This window comes from Cebidichthys violaceus, unplaced genomic scaffold, assembly GCF_023349555.1.
Source record: "Cebidichthys violaceus isolate CVI_PGR_0920_01 unplaced genomic scaffold, fCebVio1.0.p SCAF_75, whole genome shotgun sequence".
Taxonomy (NCBI): domain Eukaryota; kingdom Metazoa; phylum Chordata; class Actinopteri; order Perciformes; family Stichaeidae; genus Cebidichthys; species Cebidichthys violaceus.
The window spans coordinates 404,539-426,341 of record NW_027176959.1 but is presented as its reverse complement, the minus strand read 5'-3'; the positions used below and the strand labels follow the sequence as shown (position 1 = coordinate 426,341).

Below are 21,803 nucleotides of genomic sequence, written 5' to 3'. Positions count from 1 at the left end.
CCCCTTTAATGTTACCCAAATACAAGCATTACATTAATATAATCCTCTGAGGGTCCGTTGTGCATAGTTAATGATCTTACATAAAAAACGCATGTTACATTTTGCACATAATACCTCTGTATTATCCCTTAAGTAACATTTTGATTTGTACTATTGATGTAGTATTTTTGTACTTTGTGGTATTTCTAATTTGACTATTTGGATTTTCTCTTCCTCCTCTGCAGCCGTCCTGACTCACAGAGAGCAGAGTCAGGCTATGTTAGGCATGTAAGTTGAATAATGAATGAATAGATTTGCTTTTATAATTAATGTCTTGAATTTCATCGGGCCAATACAAGTTATGTTACGCCAATGATTTGCTGTGGCTGATGTAAATTAATTTTACCTCGTTATATATGATAAAATCTTGAGTTTAATTGTAATTGACGCTTGTTAGACGATTACAGCAGCTCATTGGACAGTTACGTCTGTATCAGTTAACGGTACGAGAAATGAAACCAGTCCAGGAACGTGAACTCCCGCCTCGACTCAGCGATTGGCTCAGCGCCCTTGTCGATCACGGCGTCCTGCGTTTTCATTGGACAGCTCGCCCCTCTCCCTTTGAACGTCTGCAGAACGGCGAAGATTTTGGAGCGGACTTCTACTGGGGTGGCCAAAGTGTCAGAAGAAGACAGGGGAACCACCGTCAAAGACTGGAGATATGCTGTAGTTAGTCGTCACCAAAAAAAACCAAACAAACAACATAAAACACCTTCGGCCCGGAAGAAACACTCCGTTATCATGGAACTGGAGGAGAAACCGAAATATGGTAATTATTTAAAGTCCAACGGAGGCACGCTTTGCTTCAGTTTGTCCCGGGATAGCTGCTAACTAACGTCACCACTGTAAACAACGTCAGCTACTTTATCTCTGTGCAAGACGATAACGGTAGTTTATTTATACGTGCTTTTGTGTTTAGTTATCTTCCAGCGGACCACTTTCCCTTTTTTTTTTTTTTTTAATTTACTCAAACCTAAATATGAACTTAAAATTGTGAGTTCCCTTTTGTTATCTACATATTTAATGCACGTATATGTTTTGTTTTTGTGGTACAGTAAGTGCCTCGTGCACTGTGTGTATAACGTCCCCGGTTTATCCGCTGCTTGTCCAGTTGCTGCCACATTCCTCAGACTGGTATGGGAGCGGGCAACAGGAGCTTATAGCTGACGCCCAGCTATGTATAGAGCTTATTAGAAAAAAAAATGCCTCAAACGTGTGAGGCATGCGGTCGACGTCTGTTAGTGTCACGTTAGAGATATTAGGCTCAGACGAGAATGCATAAATATCCATATATTTAAGTACATCTGTATTGTTCCAAACAGCATTCCTTTATGTTTGCTTGGAATTGACTTCATAAAGGGTGAACAATTAGTGTTTGGGCAAATTACATTGTTTCTTTTTCCATTTAGATACTTCAAAAACAAAGATTTTGCAATTCATGTTGCTCTGCAGCGACGTGTTGAGCATGTTGAGCTTTTTTGGCAGGACGTTCTAACGAGCATGAAAACAACAGGAGGCACTTCTTCTGTCCGCTGGCTTCTTTCTTGGTGTGGCTTTGACGTTGTGTTTATTTTTTCCCTCCTCTTCTCTGCACACACCCTTCTCCACCCGTCCGCCCCGCCACACCATGACTCACATTACCAACCCCTCCTCAGGAGGCAGAGCCACACTGAATACTCAGTCGAGGATGCGGACAGAGGAGAGACGACACGATTGTGTTTTGGACCTTAAAGGAGGAGGCGGTTGTCACTCAGGCCGCAAATTCACTTAAGAGACGGCGGAGGCTTGAGAGGACGGCCTCTAGAAACCCTCTGTGCAAACATTCATATTTATCAGTGCGTCTCGAGGCTACAGGTTAAAAAAAAAAAAAGGACACAAGGACAGTAATCTAAACCTCCAGAACATTCTACAGGAACATCTAGTACTCGTTGGAGTAATTTCAGGCCGAGATATAGCAAGAAACCTCAATGACAGGACTCGAGGCAGCCATGCCCATGGTGCAGATTAGTAATTATAAGCCATATTTAGGAGAGTGGTTTTGAAACCCGATGCCGAGCTCCTCCGGTCTCTCTTTCAGGTCCTTGCGGTTTGTCAGAGTTTACGTGAGTTACATGTGCAGATTTAGTCCTAATTCAGCTGTCATTTCAGTTCCTGCATCCAAAAGATTTTCCTCAAACAGCCCCAAACATCTCCGTCATTGCAGCCGACATGCTTCCACTTAAACGATAAACTGCATCATCATCATCATAAACAACCCGAACAGGATCATGAGACTCTGCCTGAGATACAAAAGACACGACCAGGGCAGTGTGAGACTGCTTATTAAGGTTCTGGGAGGAGGAGGAGGAGTTCGGCGGAGAGGAGGCGATACAAAATGCAGAGTAATTTGGATTTGAAAAGCGAGACCACCCCAGTGAGCTTCTTTACCAGTCTGTAGCTCTGTTTGTTGATCTTGGTTGATCTTTCTGGCCCTGAGAAATACATCTCTTTGTTAATACGAAAGCATTTTTTGTTGTGGTTGTAATTTTACCAGCTGTCATTTCCCTCAAATGTTCCTTGAAGTGTCTTCTGCTGTGGTCAGGACGGTGCATTGTTTGCATCCGAGGAATGGAGTGTCAGAGAGCATGTGTTGTTTAGAGGATGGCTTCCTGTTTGCCACTCGTGCCAGCGCGTCGTTCTTTCGCTCATTCTGTGTGATTCGCGTACAGCCTAAATGTATACATTGGATCTTGGTTTCACTGTCTGTCGTCTGCGTCTTGAGTTAAAGACACAGCCACGGCGGGTGTAACAGCAGAGATAAGAGGGTGACGGTAGAAATGGGAACAGAGGCGACACATTTTAGAGGCTTGGGTGGCAGATCCAACCGTCAGGAACATGGACTTTTTTTTGTTGCTCGACTCCAATATATATAACGAGACGGATGTGTCAAAGGATACAACATTTCACTGTGGGTGTACCGAGGATGTGTGTGTGTGTGTGTGTGAGATTGTGGCTTCCTTTTCAACACACTCCACACCCTCTTACTGTAATGACAGAGATGTGGGAGGGCAGCAGCAGTGACCTTGAGACGTTATTAAAGTCTACCGTCTGTGCCGTCCGGCTATGAAATCACAACCCTTCTAAATATAACCCTTTAATATCTAGACAGTATTACTTTCTGTCTTACTTCCGCTGTTTTTATTTGACCATTACTTTTGCTTCTTTTAGTTCACAGGAACCGTTGTACTATCGCGCAACACGTGTGTACCTGTCAAACACAGGTGTAACAAGTAACGTTATTGATTGCCGGGCCGGAGTCCTCGTTAAAGTCATAAGCTCCACCTGTGCTTTTCCTGCTTTGTCACAGTGTCTGCTGCTAAATAAGACAGGTATTGCTAATAATATATCAATAAAGTGCAACTTGTTACCAGCGTACTCGGTAATGTTGCTGATTGATAACAAAAATATGATTTAAGTTTTACACGTCTAGGGATTGGATGGAATTTAATTGCCTTCTCTCCAATACAATAGGACTATATATACACTTAAAAAACTCAACAGCAATCTGTCTTTCACGATACTCCACAGACCTTGTTTTTATAGGGAGTCTTTTCCTAACCATAGTTCTTACAGGAAACTACTCCCATTACGTTTCAGGGCAGCATGAGTAAGCATCACGTGTTATTACAAAGATGGAATGCGGCGGGGTTCCTACACCCACACGGTGACTCTTTGGGTCACTACCCACAGCTCATGACTGTAGGTGAGGGTCCATCACTCCACAGGCGCCGTCCCCGACCGCCACACTGCACGGAAGCCAAGACAGACCCAAAATATCCAGAGCCTTCAGCATCTGGCGTCTTGCCGCTCAGGAGCTTTTTTTTGACAATCTCAGCGACCTCTTGCCAGGGAGGTCTCCACCCAAGTCGCCAAACTCCGCCTCCTCCACGAGGTAGTGGAGGTGAGCCCGACTATATCGAGTTGGTACCTCTCCACCTCCCGCACCAGCTCCGGTTCCTTCCCCCGCTAGACGGGTGACATTCCACGTCCCTAGAGCCCGTCTGCGATGCCAGGGGTTGGCACCCCGAGGTCCTTGCCTCGGCCTGCCGCCCCGGCTCTCGATGCAACCGACTCCCAACGCCTCTCCCTGCGAGCGGTGGGCCCGCAGGCCGGCGGCGCCACTTAGATTTTTCCGACTGAGCACGTCCGAGCCCGATGCGTCAAGGCCCGGGCCACCAGTACACTCGCCGGCCAGCTTCCCTCCCAGGTCCGGCTCCAGAAGAGAGCCCCGGTTTCCCTTTTTCCAGGCGAGGTGCTACAACTCTTTTCTGGCCGATTTATATAGGGACAGTGAACCGCTCTTAGTCTGGCCCCTCCCCTGGGACCACTTTGCCTTGGGAGACCCTAACCAGGAGCTATTACACCCCGGCAACACAGCTCCCAGGGGTTACTGCGGCACCAAACCCCTCCACCACCCCAAGGTGGCGATTCACTGGACATGTCAAAATGTCTTCCATGGAAAAGGCCTCCCGGATTCCTTGTCGATTCAGGACGGTTAGAGCGGCGGCTCTATGAATGAAACTCATGAATGTAATGACGCGTAACACAATGAACAAAACAAATTCTGTGGCAGAGGAAGCAACTCAAGCGAAACAATGCAAGACATCAAGTTTGGTTTCAGTTTCAGTTTTGATTTTGTTTCAGTGAAAGCGGTGCTCTCCAATGACGAGATAGCTTAACACTATACGTAAACAAACAAAGGCACGATATGACGACAAAAAGACTCATTATAAAACAGTATGGCATTTCATAATTAAATCAAAGCTCTTACACATGTAGCAAATGTCATTTGTGTTTTTTTCTAATGATTTTCGTGAATGCTCAAAGGTTGTCTGGTTGCACAGCGGTGGCTCATTGGAATTAGATTAGATCCCTTGGAGAGCTTTTAATACATAAAAACAATTGCTCACTGCCACCAAAGAAAAAGAGATGACCAATAATTCATTTCGGCCTGTTTACTAAAGAGAGTAGGTGGTTTTAGTGAAGGGACAATAGGTGGAAGTAAGAACTATAGTGTCTCGTAGAAATTAAATTCCCCCGAAAACCCGCCTCTGTTTCAGAGTCGCTTGTTGAAAGAAAGTTTTTGGGTTATGGAACTTAAAACATGGAATTCCCATGCACAGCAGCATTGGCCCTGAAACAAGAACGGAGTGGATGGAAACTTTCAGCCGTTTCAGCTGAAATGAAAGTCTCTGTCAGCGTCTGTTAAAATCATTTGTGGCATTTAGTCCTTCTGTGGACTCTTTGTCGGAATTATGAATTCATCTAACCTGCTCTGATTGCCTTTGGCTTTTGTGTAGAGAACAGAGAGAGAGGTCCAAAGTTTCTAGTGCATGAAAGCAGAAAATAAAATATAACAGATTTGTGTTTTATCTCATTTGGCCACAGTGCAATACTGCCGTGTCCCCACAAGATAGGAGAAACCACTTTGAGGGGGAAGAGATATGAATTGATCCTATTTCAGCTGCTCCACATGGCAATTATTCAGTATCCAAATTATGGATTTGTTGTATTTTGCCTAATATTATCAGTATATCTGTAAAAATATACCATCAAATAAATGAAATATCCAGAATATAATCATGTCATCTTCCTCTGCAGCTACACAAAACACCACTGGGGTCAGCGGTGCAGGCGGAGCTCCTTGTTGTCTCTAAACACATGTTTCTGATAACATCTAAGTACTTTGACTTTAGTCTCCACCCTCGCATTCACGTCCACGCCTCCTCTCTCTCTCTCTCTCTCTCTCTCTCTCTCTCTCTCTCTCTCGCTCTCTCTCTCTCTCTCGCTCTCTCGCACTCTCTTCCTGTTGAATAGTAAATTTGCCTGTTTTTGTTTGACGTATCTTTTGGGGGGGACAGAAACAAAGTGGAGAGAGCAGACAGAAAGGCGGGTCTTTCTCTGGAAGTGGGAGGAGATAAAGGGAGATGCACAGGTGGGGCCCAGATTGGAAAGAGGCAGTTGTTTCAGGATAAACACACAGGGGGGAAGTCTGCTGGCTGCCCTGAGCTCACTGCTATTCACTGAGACAGGTTGGACTGGTTTCTACCTCCACCATACCCGGGCTTTTCCCCCTCCGCTCTGGCTCATTTGTACCGGCAGAGAGAGCGAGGAAGAAGTGAACCAGATAAAGTGTAGAACACAGTTAAAAGGGCTCTGTGTGCATTTCCACATTTGACCCAGAAAGGGAATTTCAACATGCCTGAGGAAGGAGAAGGAGAAGGAGAATTCTACGGAAAGAATGGTAACTGCTCTTTTTGCTTTAGTTTTCTGTTGTTTCTCAGCTCTTTGTGGTTTCATTGTGTTTTCATCTAAGAGAGGTCAAATGAACGAGGGATCATTGGTTAATCTTTAGCCTTTGCTCCGCTCACCGCTTTTAAAAACATCCGTCTCATGAAGGGTCTAAATTGTGTTGAGAGAAACTAGAGCGGCAGTATCAGCATGTCAACACTGGGGAAGGAATGGGTGTGTGTGTGTGTGTGTGTGTGTGTGTGTGTGTGTGTGTGTGTGTGTGTGTGTGTGTGTGTGTGTGTGTGTGTGTGTGTGTGTGTGGATAATCATTACAGGGAGCAGGCTTCACTTGTAACAAATCCATGTTTCATTAAGCCTTTCACTGGCTCCTACAGCTGCACATCAAAGGTACCAAGGCCTAGCTTTCCTTTGTTGAGTCTGACCTTTTTGATTCATCTATGAAAATATTAAAACAAGTTAAACTTGACTTTGAAATGGTCAAAAAACTGCATCTCAGAGTGACGGTGCGGATATTGCACCCTGTTTATGAAAGGCAGCACCCATGCTCCTTCTAAACAGGAAGCTGTGACTTCTCTGAGAGCTCGCCTGGTAAATGCTCGCTGCAGCATTATCCTCCAGATCACATACATAATTCAAATGCAGAGACGCCACTGAGAATATCGTACTCCATGTCTTGGCTTTACGGTGTCTGGATCCGATGTTACACATGTGTACATGCGTGCAGACGGTGGTAGGGTGGGTTTGGTGGTGGTGTTTGAAGCCCTAAACAGGCAGCCAAACATTCATTTGGATATAAAACCAATATTTCTTGTGGCTGTGCTGCCTGCCCATCTGTGACTCTCTTTTTTTTTTTTTTTTTTTTCCCCTTTGCTCTCCATCACTAATGTGTCGCATTGATTTCTTATTTCTGCCCCTGGAGAGCACTGACCTGCTAAGTGAAGCTAACGCTAACCCTGATGAATTTAGCTCTGAGCCCAAAAGACGAACTTGCTCGGATAATAGAAGCTTCTATTCTGCTGCTTCTGACCCGCTGACCTCGGATGACCTGCAGCAAACGTACCTGAACAGCTGTCAGAGCCCACAGAGCATCGGTTGACATGATAAATGACATGATGGCAAAGTATATTTGCATCAGTGTTTCAACTGAAATGAATGCATATGAGACTATCAAAAATTAAAAAAAAAATGTGTTCCCAATTTAGCATTTCTCGGATCTGGACAGGAATCCATTGAGTCCCCCTCTAGTGTCCGTGTGGCTCCGTCTATCACATGGGTTTGCCTCTGCTTAGTCACCAGGGAGGAATTTGTTGTGTTGCCAGGCGTGTCTTGCCTGGAGGGAAAAGTCATCTGACAGAAGAATGGGAGGAAGCGGTGGGAGGGGGGGGGGGGGGGGGGGGCATACTGTTGAAAAAAATGAAATTAAATACACTGCTCTTTTAAAAATAACCCGGGTGCAAGGTGCATCTCTATTTTTAACATATTCTGTTGCATGTTGTAGAGATCAGTAGTCGCCATGCAAAGAGTGATAAATTAACTTCTTTTTTTTTTTTCCTTCTGCGCAGGCGAGCCGAGGAAGTATGACCCGACCTTCAAGGGCCCGATCCAGAACAGGTGAGAGAGAGGGGCGTGGCTTCTGGTAGAGAGGGGCGTGGCTTCTGGTTATCAGAAAGTGGTTTTCTTTTTTTCGACCCCCCCCCTCTCACCCTTTTGCTCTGTCCTCTCCAGGGGCTGCACAGACATCGTGTGCTGCATCCTCTTCATTATTGCCATACTGGCTTATATCGCTGTGGGAATACTGGGTAAGAAATAAAAAAACACTTCTAAAAACACAATCTAAAACTTTTCTAATGCAAACGTTAGTTTTTGTAACCCTTGCCCTCTGTTCCTGTGCTCCCAGCCTGGTCCCAGGGCGACCCCAGGAAGGTGATCTACCCCACGGACAGTCGAGGCCAGTTCTGTGGGCAGGCTGGCACCCCACTCGCGTGAGTTTCTGTCCACGCAGTGATTATGATTAATTCGCCGAATGGTGTGAGCTTCAGTGCGGCAAATGTGTGAATGTGTGGGAGGGTGAAATATACAAACATTGTTGTCCTTTACCTCAAAAATACTCTTTACATAACTCAATTAATGACGCAAACGTTGCAAAGAAAGATAAATGAATAAATAGTCAACATATTATTTAATAATCAAAATGATTGAATAGCTACCAACAAAATGTATTCTCTCATAATCTTTTTTTATTTTTTTAATCTTATTTTTTAAAACACAGCATACTCCAATCTCTTCCATGTCTCCATATTCATAGATACTCCAAACTAATCAAATCCAAGTCAATCTGAAGTTGTCCTTCACCCATCAGTCTTTAAACTAAATGTCTTTTTTGAGAACAAACGACTCTACAAGTTTAGTTCTTTAACTCTCCGGGGTTTAAAGGGCCCGATTTAGAGCTCCAGACTCCCTCCGTCATAAAGACCTCCTTCTCTGCGGCCGTGGTTACGCTTTGTCTTCTCTCCGCTAATGGAAGAGAGGAGGAAGACCGGGACTGGGGCCCCAGCTGAGACCTGCTGTTTGAGTCCTGTTGAGTTACTGCTGATGGAAACCCAACATTTCCTGATTTTTATCATTTCAAAAGAAAAAGCCTTCTAAATAACAATGTAACCGGTGTAAAACGTGTCAGGAGAAGGTGTTCATCACAGAATAAGCGGAGCTAATACTGCAGGGAGGAAGAGTAAGCGGCAAAGATTTTTTGGAAATGAGATGTGTTTATCACCGTTTGCACAGAAATGCACAGACATGGCTTCAAAGCCTCCTCCTGCACTTTTCCCTGTCAGCGTGTTTCTTCCTCTGACCATTTTCCACGTGTGTGTGTCTTAACAGCAACAAGCGAATGCTGTTCTACTTCAACATCATGAAGTGTGCCAGCCCCATGGTGCTGCTGGAGTTCCAGTGTCCCACCACACAGGTGTGAACTCACGTATTCTTCTCTGCTCCTTGGGAAACCTAATTAGTGTGTAGTGTGGATACCGGGCACAGCTGCTGCTGGTTGTTTTTTGAACCATGGAACCTGCTGTGCTGCTGTTCTGCATCCAACATCCGCACCAGAGAATGCTTTAACCGCTCTCGACGTCACTGTGCGCTCCCTCCTTCTTTAGATGTGTGTGGAGAAGTGCCCCGAAAAGTTCATGACGTTGGTGAAAGCCTACAGCAACAGTAAGGACTTTGAGTACTACAAGACGTTCTGCAAGGACGGTGTGACGAACGCAATGGTGAGTTCAAAGCCATGTTGTTGAGTTGAAGACACCCTGTGCTGCCTCGACTACTTAGATTGTCCAAAGGTTTCCGCACACCTCCATGTCTGTTTGCTGTGTTTCAGGGCATACCTCAAATCCTCAGTTTAGGTCTCTGTCCCGCCATGCTGACCCCCAGCAGACCATGTGAGTTGGATCAAAGATGCATTACATGTTGTATACGTCCAGATTACTGGCATATACACATGGATTTTCTTCATTTTTTTTTTTTTTTTTTTTACTTCTCGAATCAACCAGCCTCATCTCATTTCTGCTTTCCTTCAGTCACTCGCCGGTGTTTCCCAGCTTTGGGCCAGAAAGGAGGCGTGATAACTGTGGGAAACAACTCTCACTTCGATGACGGGAGCGGAAAGATGAGAGACGCCAAGGATCTTGTGGATGGAGTCAAGTGAGTGCATCGCTCTTGTAAACAACTTTGTGTACGTGTCCCGGCCAGACACGTGTTAGATATATATATATATGTATTTATTTATTTTGTACAAACCGCTCCCGGCGAGGAACTCCGTAGCGCTTAAAACGGATTAAACACTCTGGAATCTCTCCGCAGGAACGCCACCGTGGTTATCGAGGCTCGCCAGGTGGTCATGAAAATCTTCGAGGATTACACACAGTCCTGGTACTGGATCCTGATGTAAGTCACCCGCCTACGTTTTGTAAAGCTGCGTCTCCTTTTGATCCTGTGTGTGTGTGTGTGTGTGTGTGTGTGTGTGTGTGTGTGTGTGTGTGTGTGTGTGTGTGTGTGTGTGTGTGTGTGTGAGAGCAACATTGTGCTCACCTTCCCTCCTCACACCTTCAAACTCTCTGTAGAGGGTTGGTCCTGGCGATGCTCACCAGCCTGCTCTTCATCGTGCTGCTGCGCTTCCTGGCTGGGATCATGGTCTGGATCATGATTGTCTTGGTGATACTGGTCATAGGATACGGTAAGGGCCAAAGCACACTCCGCGTTTTTAGAAGGCAGGTTGTACCGACACAATTTTTGTCATTTTTTTCACCTCCATTTCTTTTGTGCATTGCATTGTGGTAGAGTAGTGTCCATCAGCAGCACACCAAAACATCTGTGTGTTTTTATAGGATCTATGGGGACAGTTTTATTTTTCTTCTTTTCTTCACTTTTCACAGTGTGAACAAACTACACACTCAGAACCTGCTTAGAGTTGGTGTGTAGTATAACATCTTGAGCTTGAGATGCTTGATACACGCCCATGTGGAATCTGTTAATTACATTTTTGTCAAAGAAAATTGCAGCGTAATTGGAGAAAAGAGTCAATGTGCTTTTAAGTTGTTTTTTAAATCCCATCAGTGATGCAGTCAGTGAGAGAAGAAAATGTCTGTTTGGATGTTTTGCAGTGGGTTGGTGTGAGGTACTTCTCCATAGTCAGTGTATTACCTGCAGTAGATGGCTACTGGAACCGATTAGGAGTACCAGCACAGAAGCAGTGTACTGCTGCTGGGAGCAAAACGTTGCTGTTACTTCTGTACGTTTCTCCAAACTGTAGGCGTGCCGACCGCCATCTACTGTCCGCAATGCACCGACGATGGAGAAATACCTCATACAACCCCACTTCAAAAAAAACTTCCGAACCAAACCTTTAATGTAAACGTTAGCTGTGTCTAACTGACAAAAAGAGCCCTCACTTTAACAGAGAGACGAAGTCACCAATGTTACGTATTCCACAAACACAAAGATTGCTGTAAAAATAAAAGTGCACAAAAGCTTTGAAAGGAAACTTCAGTCAGAGAATTGGCCAGCACACAGGTTACTGTAAGCTCAGAGTGAGTTACCATGGTAACTGACCAAAAGCTAATGTCGTGGAACGGAAAACTTTCCAACAACTCGCATTTAACACAGTCGGTGTTCACTGAACCCACTTACTGAACTACACTTCTGGTGTGTGTGTGTGTGTGTGTGTGTGTGTGTGTGTGTGTGTGTGTGTGTGTGTGTGTGTGTGTGTGTGTGTGTGTGTGTGTGTGTGTGTGTGTGTGTGTGTGTGTGTGTGTGTGTGTGTGTGTGTGTGTGTGTGTCCAGGTATCTTCCACTGCTACATGGAGTACGCCGCCCTGAAGGGAGAGGCGGGCGCCAATGTGACCCTACAGGAGCTGGGCTTCCAGACGGACTTCACGGTCTACCTGCAGATCAGACAGACCTGGCTGGCCTTCAGTCAGTACACCACTCTACTCGACTCAAGATTCTCACACGTTGCTGTGAAACACCCTCATGACCTCTCCCTCTGCGACCCTTCTCTCCTTTTGTAGTGATCATCCTGGCCATTGTGGACGTCATCATCATCCTCCTGCTCATCTTCCTCAGGAAGAGGATCCTCATCGCCATCGCTCTCATCAAGGAAGCCAGCAGGTCAGACTTCACAGGATGGAGGAGCGGAAAGACGGATCAATGATGATCATAGTGGTGGATTAAAGTGTCTGGCTAATGGCACAGATGAGGTGATCAAATTACAACTGATTGTAATTGGTTGTGATGTTGTGTTCACAGAGCCGTCGGTCATGTGATGAGTTCCCTTTTCTACCCTCTGTTCACGTTCGTCCTCCTGGCCATGGTGATCGCCTTCTGGGCCGTTACTGCCGTGTATCCTTTCAACTCGCTGTCGGCCCGTGTCGTTGTTTATGGCCGAGCGTGGTCCAAAAGGCCGGAGCAACAGGTGGAGAGCATTAAGACTGGCGGAGCTGCCCGTGAGCCGGGCGTTAAACCAGCAGCTCCTACAGCGGAGCGGTTGCTTTCAAAGAAAATAAGTCTGTGCTCTGTTTACCACAGGCTGTTTCAAATACATCGTGAACGATAAGTAACAGCTTGAACTTTGATATACAAGGCTGATGTGTGACTCAGAGGCACATCGGCAACAATAAAGATGATAAATCATTGCCTTGACAAACCGCAGTATAATAGATCCAAATGTGTAATTTAAAAAATGTACAAAGTAACCAGTTGGTTCATTTTGAACTGAAACGCCTTGAGTACTTCATACATTGTGGATTTTGATTTGGACAGTTTGAAGCACTTCCTGGGAATATGCCGGTTAAGTTTGGGAGTCAAGACGATGCAGAAGTGCCTTAAAGCTGCATTCTCTCTAATGTCCATCAGGGGGCGACTCCTCTGGTTGTATAGAAGTCTAGTCTAAAATGTCTCTACTTCTCTCTTGATTTATTCCCTCAGTAAACATTGTAAACATGAGTTTATGGTCTCAATCTCTAGTTTACAGTCTTCTTCAACACAGCATGATGTTCATTTAGTACATTATGGTCCATTTAGAGTCAAACAGACCATAAAGCAGGGGATGCTTTAGGGCGGGGCTTCCTGTGATTGACGGGTCGCTAAGGAGTTGTCCGGGTTTTTGTGTTACGACTTTAACCCTTTCACAGTGTGTTTCCAGGTCATGAAAGTAAATTGTGTTTGGACGCCTAAAAATCTCTTATTCAGTGATTGGTTGTACTCCATCCTCTCGTGGCACTTCTGCAAAAAAACAAAACAAGATGGCGACGGCCAAAATACCGAACTCGAGGCTTCAAAAACAATAGTCCACAAACTAATGTGTGACGTTTCGACGACTACGTCCACTTCTTGCATACAGTCTGTGAGTGAAGTCCAGACATTTTGATTCAACCTTAGTTTTCCCTGCAGGTAGCTCCCAGATGTGTGTGTGTGCAGCTGTATTAAGCAGAAATAAACTTCAAAAGTACATGTGGATAAGTAATTCAGCTCAGGTGATAGAGCTGGTCAGCCATTAACGTTGTGATGTCACAGCAGTGGGATGTTGAATGAGATTTGTTATGATCGTTTGTCCTTAATGGAACCGGTCAGCTTCTTGTCTACCTCCAATGAACCCATCTACAAAGTGTTTAATGAGACGGTATGCGACCACTCGAGAAAAACCTGTGACCCAGCGGTAAGTTGTCTTATTTCATTTAATTTAATATTTATGTTACTTGCTGCAGTTTTAAGGCAACGTAATTATTAATAGGTTATCCTCGTATTGAACCCTGATTCTTCCTTTGAAGAACCTTCCTCATATTGAGTGAATGGTCTTGTTTAAATGGAAATCTCGTGGATTCGTGCGTACCAGGTCTCTGATATAACCTGTCTCCGTTCTCAGAACTACTCGACCAGCGAGGAAAAAGCGCGCTGCCCCGACTCCGAGTGCCTTTTCGCCTTCTACGGCGGAGAGACCGCCTACCACAAGTACCTGATCGGCCTGCAGTTCTACAACGTCTTCCTCTTCTTCTGGTGCGCCAACTTCGTCACGGCTCTGGGACAGATGACCCTGGCCGGGGCCTTCGCCTCGTACTACTGGGCCGTCAACAAGCCGGACGACATGCCCGCCTTCCCAGTCTTTTCTGCCCTGGGGAGATCTCTCAGGTGTGTGTGTGTGTGTGTGTGTGTGTGTGTGTGTGTGTGTGTGTGTGTGTGTGTGTGTGTGTGTGTGTGTGTGTGTGTGTGTGTGTGTGTGTGTGTGTGTGTGTGGAGGAAGCTTCATTTGAAGTATAACGCGTGCAATTTTCCCAAACTTGTATCTCGTTTCAGGTATCACACGGGAAGTCTGGCGTTCGGATCCCTCATCCTCTCAATCATCCAGATCATCAGGGTTTTCCTGGAGTATCTGGACCACAAGCTGAAAGGTCTGGTGCTGCTCGAGGCTACGATCCATATTTTGAATGCAGTGTTGATCAGCCCTTCACTCGCCTGTCAATCACCGTCTCATTCACAGGAGCCCACAATAAGTTTACCAGGTTCCTGTTGTGCTGTCTGAAGTGCTGCTTCTGGTGTCTGGAGAAATGCATCAAGTTCCTAAACAGGAACGCCTACATCATGGTGGGTGGATTTAAGTCGCTGTAGTTGAAGTAGAAACCCGTCTTTATCCGTCACGTTGAATTATCTGAACGTAATGAGTGCGTTCGGCCTCCAGGTGGCGATCTACGGCAAAAACTTTTGCACCTCGGCCAGAGATGCCTTCCTCCTCCTCATGAGGAACATGATCAGGTGAGTGGACGCGGGGTTCCTCATTTACATCATTTTTTTTTAAGCGTTTGATTTCATAAGATTGGAATTCTCCCTTTTGCAACGAATCAGTGATCCTCTTTAATCCCTCCAGGGTGGCCGTCTTAGACAAAGTGACAGACTTCCTCTTGTTTTTGGGCAAACTGCTCATCGTTGGGCTCGTGGGTGAGTCTGATTTTATTTCCTCATGCTTGAATATTTCATTGGACAAATACAGTATTTTAGCCTAGAGAATAGGGCTGCATCAATATAGAAAATATGAGGTAATGTTGAATATTGCGATAATGATATTACGTCAGTATCCTCCTTAAATCACGTAGAACCTTAAAGCGTGACCGTCTTAACTGCACAGGTCACCATAATGAGCTCTTTGACAGTCCGCTGCGTTACAAGCACAGCGGGACTGAATGGGCTTCCGCAGACGACAATGCAAAAATTGAACTCATAAATTATACAATTTGTCATAATGAGCTTATTTACATTGGATAATTGGGAAATACTGAGCGGTTTCATATCTTAATAGAATACTAGCACAATACAAACACAATGAGTCTGAATGGATTTCCATAGACTTTCATGTGCGATGTAAATTATATCAACATAATGCGCTTATTCACAACCAATCAGGGTGAAACATGGAGCACTTTAAAGCTTGCTTGGAGTTTTGTAGTGTGTACAGGCTGCGGCTGGAATATTGAGTAAATACAGTGGATGTCAATGGGGATTTGAGTTTTTTTTTTTTTTTTTTTTGGTCCTCTCTTCCACAGGGATCTTTGCCTTCTTCTTCTTCTCTGGGAGAGTGAAGGCCTTTGAGAATACAGCGCCCCATCTCCACTACTACTGGGTACCCATCCTGGTGAGCCGCTCCGTTTCTACCCAGGAACAGTGTTATACAGTCCAAAACAAACGCCACAGAATCGGTGTATAGTTCTGTTCCCCCTGCTTTCTTTTTGATCCTGATCCGTGTGTGACTCATGGCTCTTCTCGTCCCGCTCAGACTGTGGTGGTCGGCTCCTACCTCATTGCCCACGGATTCTTCAGCGTGTACGCCATGTGTGTGGACACCCTCTTCCTCTGTTTCTGTAAGTAACATGGCAGCCGTCCCCCGTCTTACCTCTAGATTTTCCGGGGTTCATGTGGACGCCGCGTAAAAAGAAATCGGCATTGCAGATCTGTTGTATTGAGAGAGAAAAAGAGCTCATTAGTTACCAGCTAAAAGCTTTCCTCACTTCTTCAAGTCTCCCAGTGCTTTTGGTGTCGGGCTGTCACTAATTCTGAATTGCATGAGTACGGTGTGCCACACTTCAAAGTAACCAGTTTGTTAATCTGAAAATTGTGGCTGCTTGGTGTTGAACCGTTAACTTTCAAAATGCCTGTGGGTGCCTTTTGCTTGCTGTTTGACTCTCTTTCTCTTTTTTGTCTCCTTTTTTCTCTCTCACTTCCCACAATTCACCACCTCCCTTTCGCCTTCCTACTGGCCCTTTAACACCTTTTTTTATTTATTTATTTATTTATTTTTTTAAAACCTTGAATTCAATACTAATGTTCTGTTCCAACCATTAACACGTACACACACACACACACACACACACACACACACACACACACACACACACACACACACACACACACACACACACACACAATAAGGTGAAGACCTGGAGCGCAATGACGGTTCAGCCGCAAGGCCTTATTACATGTCCTCAACCCTTCGTGAGATTCTGTGGAAGAACGAGGCTGAGGATCCGTCTTCGTCTTCTGCTCGGCAACGAGACGACGGAGACGTCCAGCCGAAGCAACAGCAGGACCAGGACCAGGAGGAGGAGGAGGACGCGGCTTAGAGAGGAGGAGTTTTGTGGGAAAAGGACACAGATTTACGGGCATAGCAAAACCCCTGCAGCACTTTTTTTAAAACTGTTATAGTTAAAGATCTTAAAGGATGATAGTGAGGAGCTGGAACTTTGTGAATGCCCTTCTTTGTACTCATCACAGAGTTAGATTGCAGTACAGCTCCAGAACGCCTTAAAGCTGAGATTCAGCTTTAGTCACAGCCGAGTTGAACACATTTCCTTTTACCCTCTCGCATAGAAAACCAGATGTGAAGGATTTGTTTTCTTAATTGACTAATTAAGACGTTAATTTGCTAAAAAAAAAGAAAAGAAAAACCCAACCGGTGGTTGTCCGATCACAGCGTAGCAACCTTGACAGACACGAACGGTGTAAAAGAGACTCCCGGAGTTTGGAGAGTAGTGTTTTTGTGTTAGCTCTGTTTATCGTTAGCATGTTGCGCTAACTAGCTTACAACCTGTAGTAGTTACCCATTGTTGGTTCCCAATGCAAAATAGCATTTCATGCTACATTATCATGTGGAGTTACAGGTTGAGTAAAAACAAAAGGCCCTGTTCACAACAGCACATTTACTGCAAAAAAAACAGCCAAACTCGTTATTCGAGCTAACGTTATGTTCACAAAACACATTGGTTGGTCCTCATTCGATCGTTACAAGTAAACAAACTATTAAAGATACAAGTATCAATGCGAGCAATAAAGCATGCATCTAACTTCTGTAATGCATACGTCCCAGATGCTCACAAGTCACGTCTCTCATCGGCTGTAATCTGGACGGCTCAGAACACGACATAGATATGTCAGAAAACCGAAGCATGTACTGTATCATCCTTCCTTTATCTATTAGCATACAATATCTGCATTGATTAGTTGTTTGGGCTATTGCAATATCTCACAACTATCACTGTGTGTGTAGTGTGTGTGTGTGGGGCTTAGCGAATGGTCAATTGAACATCAAGCATGTGTCTAGGGAATGAGCGCATTACAATGTGGGTCATTTGTTGCCTGGTTTAGATGATGAACTGCTCTGTGATCGGAGGTGTTCAGATTTAGTTTAGACGGTTTAACAGCCAGGTGTTTCCTCACTCGATGGCATGGTGCTTGAAATGTCTCCAGTTAGTTTCTGGTACTTTGAACGTGTTACAAACATTATAAACAATTGTATGAATGGCTTACCGGGACATTTCTACGGTCTTTTTTTTTTTTTTTTTTTTCCCTCCCACTGCCACGGGCCAATAGAAACTTGAAGCCGTTCATGTGCCTAATTTACAGTGTTAAAGCAGGTCTGTTTGCACCTGTAGTGTATCTGTTTGTTCAAAGTTTGTGCAAACAGAACCACGTGGAAATCAGTGTTAAGTTCTGCACTATCGATGCACTTTCATTTCTGTTCACACCTAACAGGTTTTTTTCTGTTTAAAGGAATATTGGTGATTTTTTTTTTTTTTTTGGAGGCTATAGCTGCTTTGCAGTCTCTTTATGTTGGAAGTTTTTACAATGTGTGTAGTTTTTTCCATTCAGTGCGTCTTTACAAAGGAGTGTGTTCTTGGCATTAAAGTTGGTTTAATAAACTGTATTGGAGGCAGTCATTTAAACTCTTTGAATGGATTCATGCTATTGGTGATTGTCCGAACTATTAATGATTTATATGTTTATTAAATGCAAATCAAACTTAAAGTGGAAACAAGCCAAATTAACTCTGTCCTTCAGATTTACTAGTTATGAATATACAATTTTTTTTTTTTTTTTTAAACAAGTACTAGTCTCTGAGGCTCTGATGACCTTTGGTGCTAAACTCTCTATTGAATCTCGTTCCAGTGGAGGATCTTGAGAGGAACGATGGCAGTGCGGAGAGGCCCTACCTGATGCCCGAGAGCCTCCGCAAAGTCCTGAACAAGAAGAACAAGACTGAGCCGGCGCACTAGAGCCGCTCCTCTGTGAGGCGACGCCATGGACCGGACCGGACCGGACCGTGGTTTCTTTTTTTGTTCACTGAAAGACGGCTTGGACAAGAACCTAACGCCATCAGTCACCGGGATGCCTACAGGTGACGATCAGCTGTGTCATCCATTCTATTTGTTACTGCCAAACCTCTCATTCCCTCGTGTTTCTTACGAATTCGACAGTTCCGTTTTTAACCGTTTAGAGCTTTTGTGGAATTTAAAATCTCCGTTTTGACTGTAGTTGTAAATTTGAACAAAAAAAATATTATTATCAGCTTAATTTGAGCATGTTTTCTTTTAATATATTTGTGTTACATGAAGGTTAGCTCATATGCAATCCGCTTTTTAATATGTCTTTGTGCTTTTCTAACTCTGTAATCTTCTATTATATTTGAATAAATATTTAACCTCGTTACCAAAGCCATTACGCTGCCACTCATAGTGGAGGTCATTTACACCTACAAATTAGAATAATGTGTTTTACCAGCCAACATATGGAGAGAAATATAAACAGGAACCAAAGCAAAATGTATATTGTAATAGATGTATAGGGTTATACTTTGGCGCTTATTTCATCATTGTGGAGTTGAATTGATGGTGTTTTTTTGAAATAAACATAGTTTTTTACGTAATTGTATGAGGCCGTCTCTTCTTTTAAAAGCTATTATTCATTTCCATTCCAAACGCTTCAAACTGCTCTTGGATCAGTGCCCTGAACCCAGTCTGCTTTGTTTTCATTTCATCGATGCCCCCTGATGGGCATTGACTTCTAATGGTCAGATGAGATTATACGTCATTGTTCAGTCCTAAATCACAAGCGTCCCGTCTGGTGCACAGGTATTACAGCTGTAAGTAACCGTGTGGAGCTCTGGTCTGACACAAATGTATAATTATGAGCAATTTCTTGGTCTACAAACTGTCTTAAAATGGCTTCAGAAAAATAACTTGTCCTGTAAATGTTGTCCTTCCCAATAAGAGGTAGTGCTCTTACTGAGATGCTGATGCAGGTTGGGATTTGTAGTCCTGTTAAGATTGTAGTCTTTAACAGAACAGTCAGTCTAACTCCAATGAGTCTTTACTGTAAGCATGAACTTTTTGACCTCAATGAAGAAAGCTTAAACGGCATTATGTTGTCTTTTGTAATGAAGACGGACGTACTGACCTTGACATTTGTGCTTTTATTGACCATATGCCAACTTTAACAGTTTTACAGCAAGAATTATCTCCCAAAAAGCCACCGATCGATTACAATTTTTCAAAATGCATGACAAAAATGTCCTGAACCGTGAGCCCCAAATTGAAGTAGGCTCCGAACTGCCCTTCACTGGAGTACAAGGCTCTGCCTCTCACCTTTTATGGTGTGAATATGAATTTGAATTACAGATTGTATAGGTGTTAATAAAAAGTGACCGTCCTAATCCATTTATTAAAGAATCCTTTTACGTAGCTTCAGTACATTTCACACATCTGCCTCAACATAACTTTATTCATACAGAGCCTCTCTAAGCAAAGGTACACAGTGCTTTAGAGTACAAAAAAACTACAATAAAGCTAAAAACACGTGCGAGATATAAAAATTATAGTTACAATGAAAACTAACATATGACACGCGCGGCGTGACGACGGCCTTAAAATGCTTCCTGCTGTTCTGCTGCTGCCCATGAGGTGGAGTGTGGAATCTATTTAACGTTCTGCCCCGCTTAGATCACAACCACCTTTCTAAGACTTATATCAGCACCTCATCAACAAGTAGGTCACACGTGTTGCTGCCTGCACGCTACTGTCACTTTAACTCCGTGCCGACAGTCAGGCGTGTCGGAGTCTCTAAATTGCTGACGGGTGAATTGGCGACACCAAATGTGCAAATGACAGAACAGTGACAGCGGGGACATGAGTGACGCCATTAAACCGGTTTAACAGCAGCGGCGTACCCTAACCCGACAGTAACACGCACTGAGTCAGCATATTTGTCAAGAGAACGAGGCAAAAATACCACCAAAAATACCACCTGTCCGTACCATACCGTCGCTGTCCGACCCTCTTGACTGCATTTTAGTGGGTCAACTCCATTCTTTGTGAACACAACCGAGAGATTATTTTTCTGGAAACGTGACCCACTTTTATTGTGTGTATCTTTTTTTGTGTGCCACGAATCAATCTCTTTGTGTAGCTTTTCCATCCCATTGTGCCACGCCTCTCCCAAAGGTCGCGTTCATCGAGCGCCAACGTTAACCTCCGCGCGATGAACTCCCATCGACGCGGTAAAGGATTACAGCGTGACTCACCAGCAACACCGATGTCTGCGGGCACTGTGGCTTCATTTCATTTTGTTTGACAGAGACGTTATTCGCCCGTCGAGTCACAAAAGATGCGGTTTTCTGAGCAGGTTTGCGTCAGAGGACGCGGTGAAGGGTGTCTTTCATTCCCGTCTCCATGGAGAACACCTGAGTGGCTGAGTCATTAAGCAGGAGTGGTGGAGTTCTCGAGAGAGGCCTGGTATGCACTTGATATGTGCCCCCTGTGGCCCTGGCAACCCTGAACAATAGTGTGATACCGCGGTGTGTTTACATTTCCAGCATTTTTATGTTAGAGGAAGGTTGGTACGGTCTGAGTCACGTTTTACCACTTTTCACCTGCTGGCATATGTTTTAGCTTGTATAAAAGCAATCTAAAAGGGGCCATAAAATTGTTGGGCTCCTCAGTTTTTTAGCCTTTATTCCTTAAAGGAAGTTTCACTGAAGCCTCTTTTGCAAGGACTGCCCTGATCACATTCACACAGAGTGTGGTTGAGGGTTAAGCACTTTGCCCAAGGGCACCTCAGCGGTGGTGACGAGGGAGGGGGCAAGCTTTCCCCGCGCCATGTATCCAGACTCTCCCAGGGATTGAACTGACGAGCTCACGGTCACAAGCTCGCTCCTCTAACCTCAGGCCACCACTGCCACCTTACGTTGTTTGTTTTTCTAGCTTTAGAGGATTAGCTTGTTTACATTTTTATCGCGGCTACTCGGAACACATCGTTCCATTTTACTTTAGTCAAATCTAAATCAGCTGACGCGATGAACGCACGATCGGAGAACATACTTTAGTGTCTATGCTGTGCCCTGAAGGCAAGCCTCTGTCATGAAACTCATTAATGCTCAGAGTTTCAAAAGGTATTTGTCTCTTGTGCTGCGTTGATAAAAAAAACAAAAAAAACAGTCCGTCTGCATTCCTTACCACTTCTGTAACCACTGTGCGTCAGCCTTGAACTGAAGTCTTTGAATTCCTCAACCCAGAGACCAAAGTCTTCGAATTCTCTGAGATTTTGTAGTTTGTATTCCTTTCCGATGGCTCATTGGCCAACACTTCTTGAGAGTTATAATAAACGCA

At 44.4% G+C, this 21,803-nt stretch overlaps 1 protein-coding gene across 3 annotated transcripts; it reads left to right on the top strand.

The window, feature by feature from the left end:
• The first annotated feature begins 636 nt into the window (after window positions 1-636).
• LOC137892092 (choline transporter-like protein 2) lies at window positions 637-19,066 on the top strand. 3 transcript variants are annotated; one of them, XM_068737008.1, is made up of 22 exons: window positions 637-808; window positions 7,893-7,941; window positions 8,056-8,129; window positions 8,228-8,312; window positions 9,208-9,292; window positions 9,483-9,596; window positions 9,704-9,764; window positions 9,903-10,026; window positions 10,186-10,269; window positions 10,446-10,558; window positions 11,665-11,796; window positions 11,892-11,991; window positions 12,130-12,222; window positions 13,453-13,537; window positions 13,745-14,007; window positions 14,173-14,267; window positions 14,357-14,460; window positions 14,555-14,628; window positions 14,741-14,811; window positions 15,414-15,502; window positions 15,644-15,728; window positions 18,310-19,066. In XM_068737008.1, the coding sequence occupies exons 1-22, from the start codon at window positions 781-783 to the stop codon at window positions 18,414-18,416; spliced, it is 2,115 nt and encodes a 704-aa protein (XP_068593109.1). In that variant the 5' UTR covers window positions 637-780; the 3' UTR covers window positions 18,417-19,066. The 3 variants fall into 3 exon arrangements, with proteins under 3 accessions (XP_068593109.1, XP_068593110.1, XP_068593108.1); XM_068737009.1 differs by lacking the exon at window positions 637-808 and adding an exon at window positions 5,884-6,322 and having other exon boundaries at window positions 16,297-18,402; XM_068737007.1 differs by lacking the exon at window positions 637-808 and adding an exon at window positions 5,894-6,322.
• Window positions 19,067-21,803: the final 2,737 nt, after the last annotated feature.

Bases quoted from the DNA above. Each gene is read 5' to 3' on its own strand.
- LOC137892092 (XM_068737009.1), top strand. From the start codon at position 6,277: ATGCCTGAGGAAGGAGAAGGAGAAGGAGAATTCTACGGAAAGAATG. The intron at 8,313-9,207 runs GTGAGTTTCTGT...GTGTCTTAACAG, and splicing joins CAGGCTGGCACCCCACTCGC to CAACAAGCGAATGCTGTTCT. The intron at 14,008-14,172 runs GTGTGTGTGTGT...ATCTCGTTTCAG, and splicing joins GCCCTGGGGAGATCTCTCAG to GTATCACACGGGAAGTCTGG.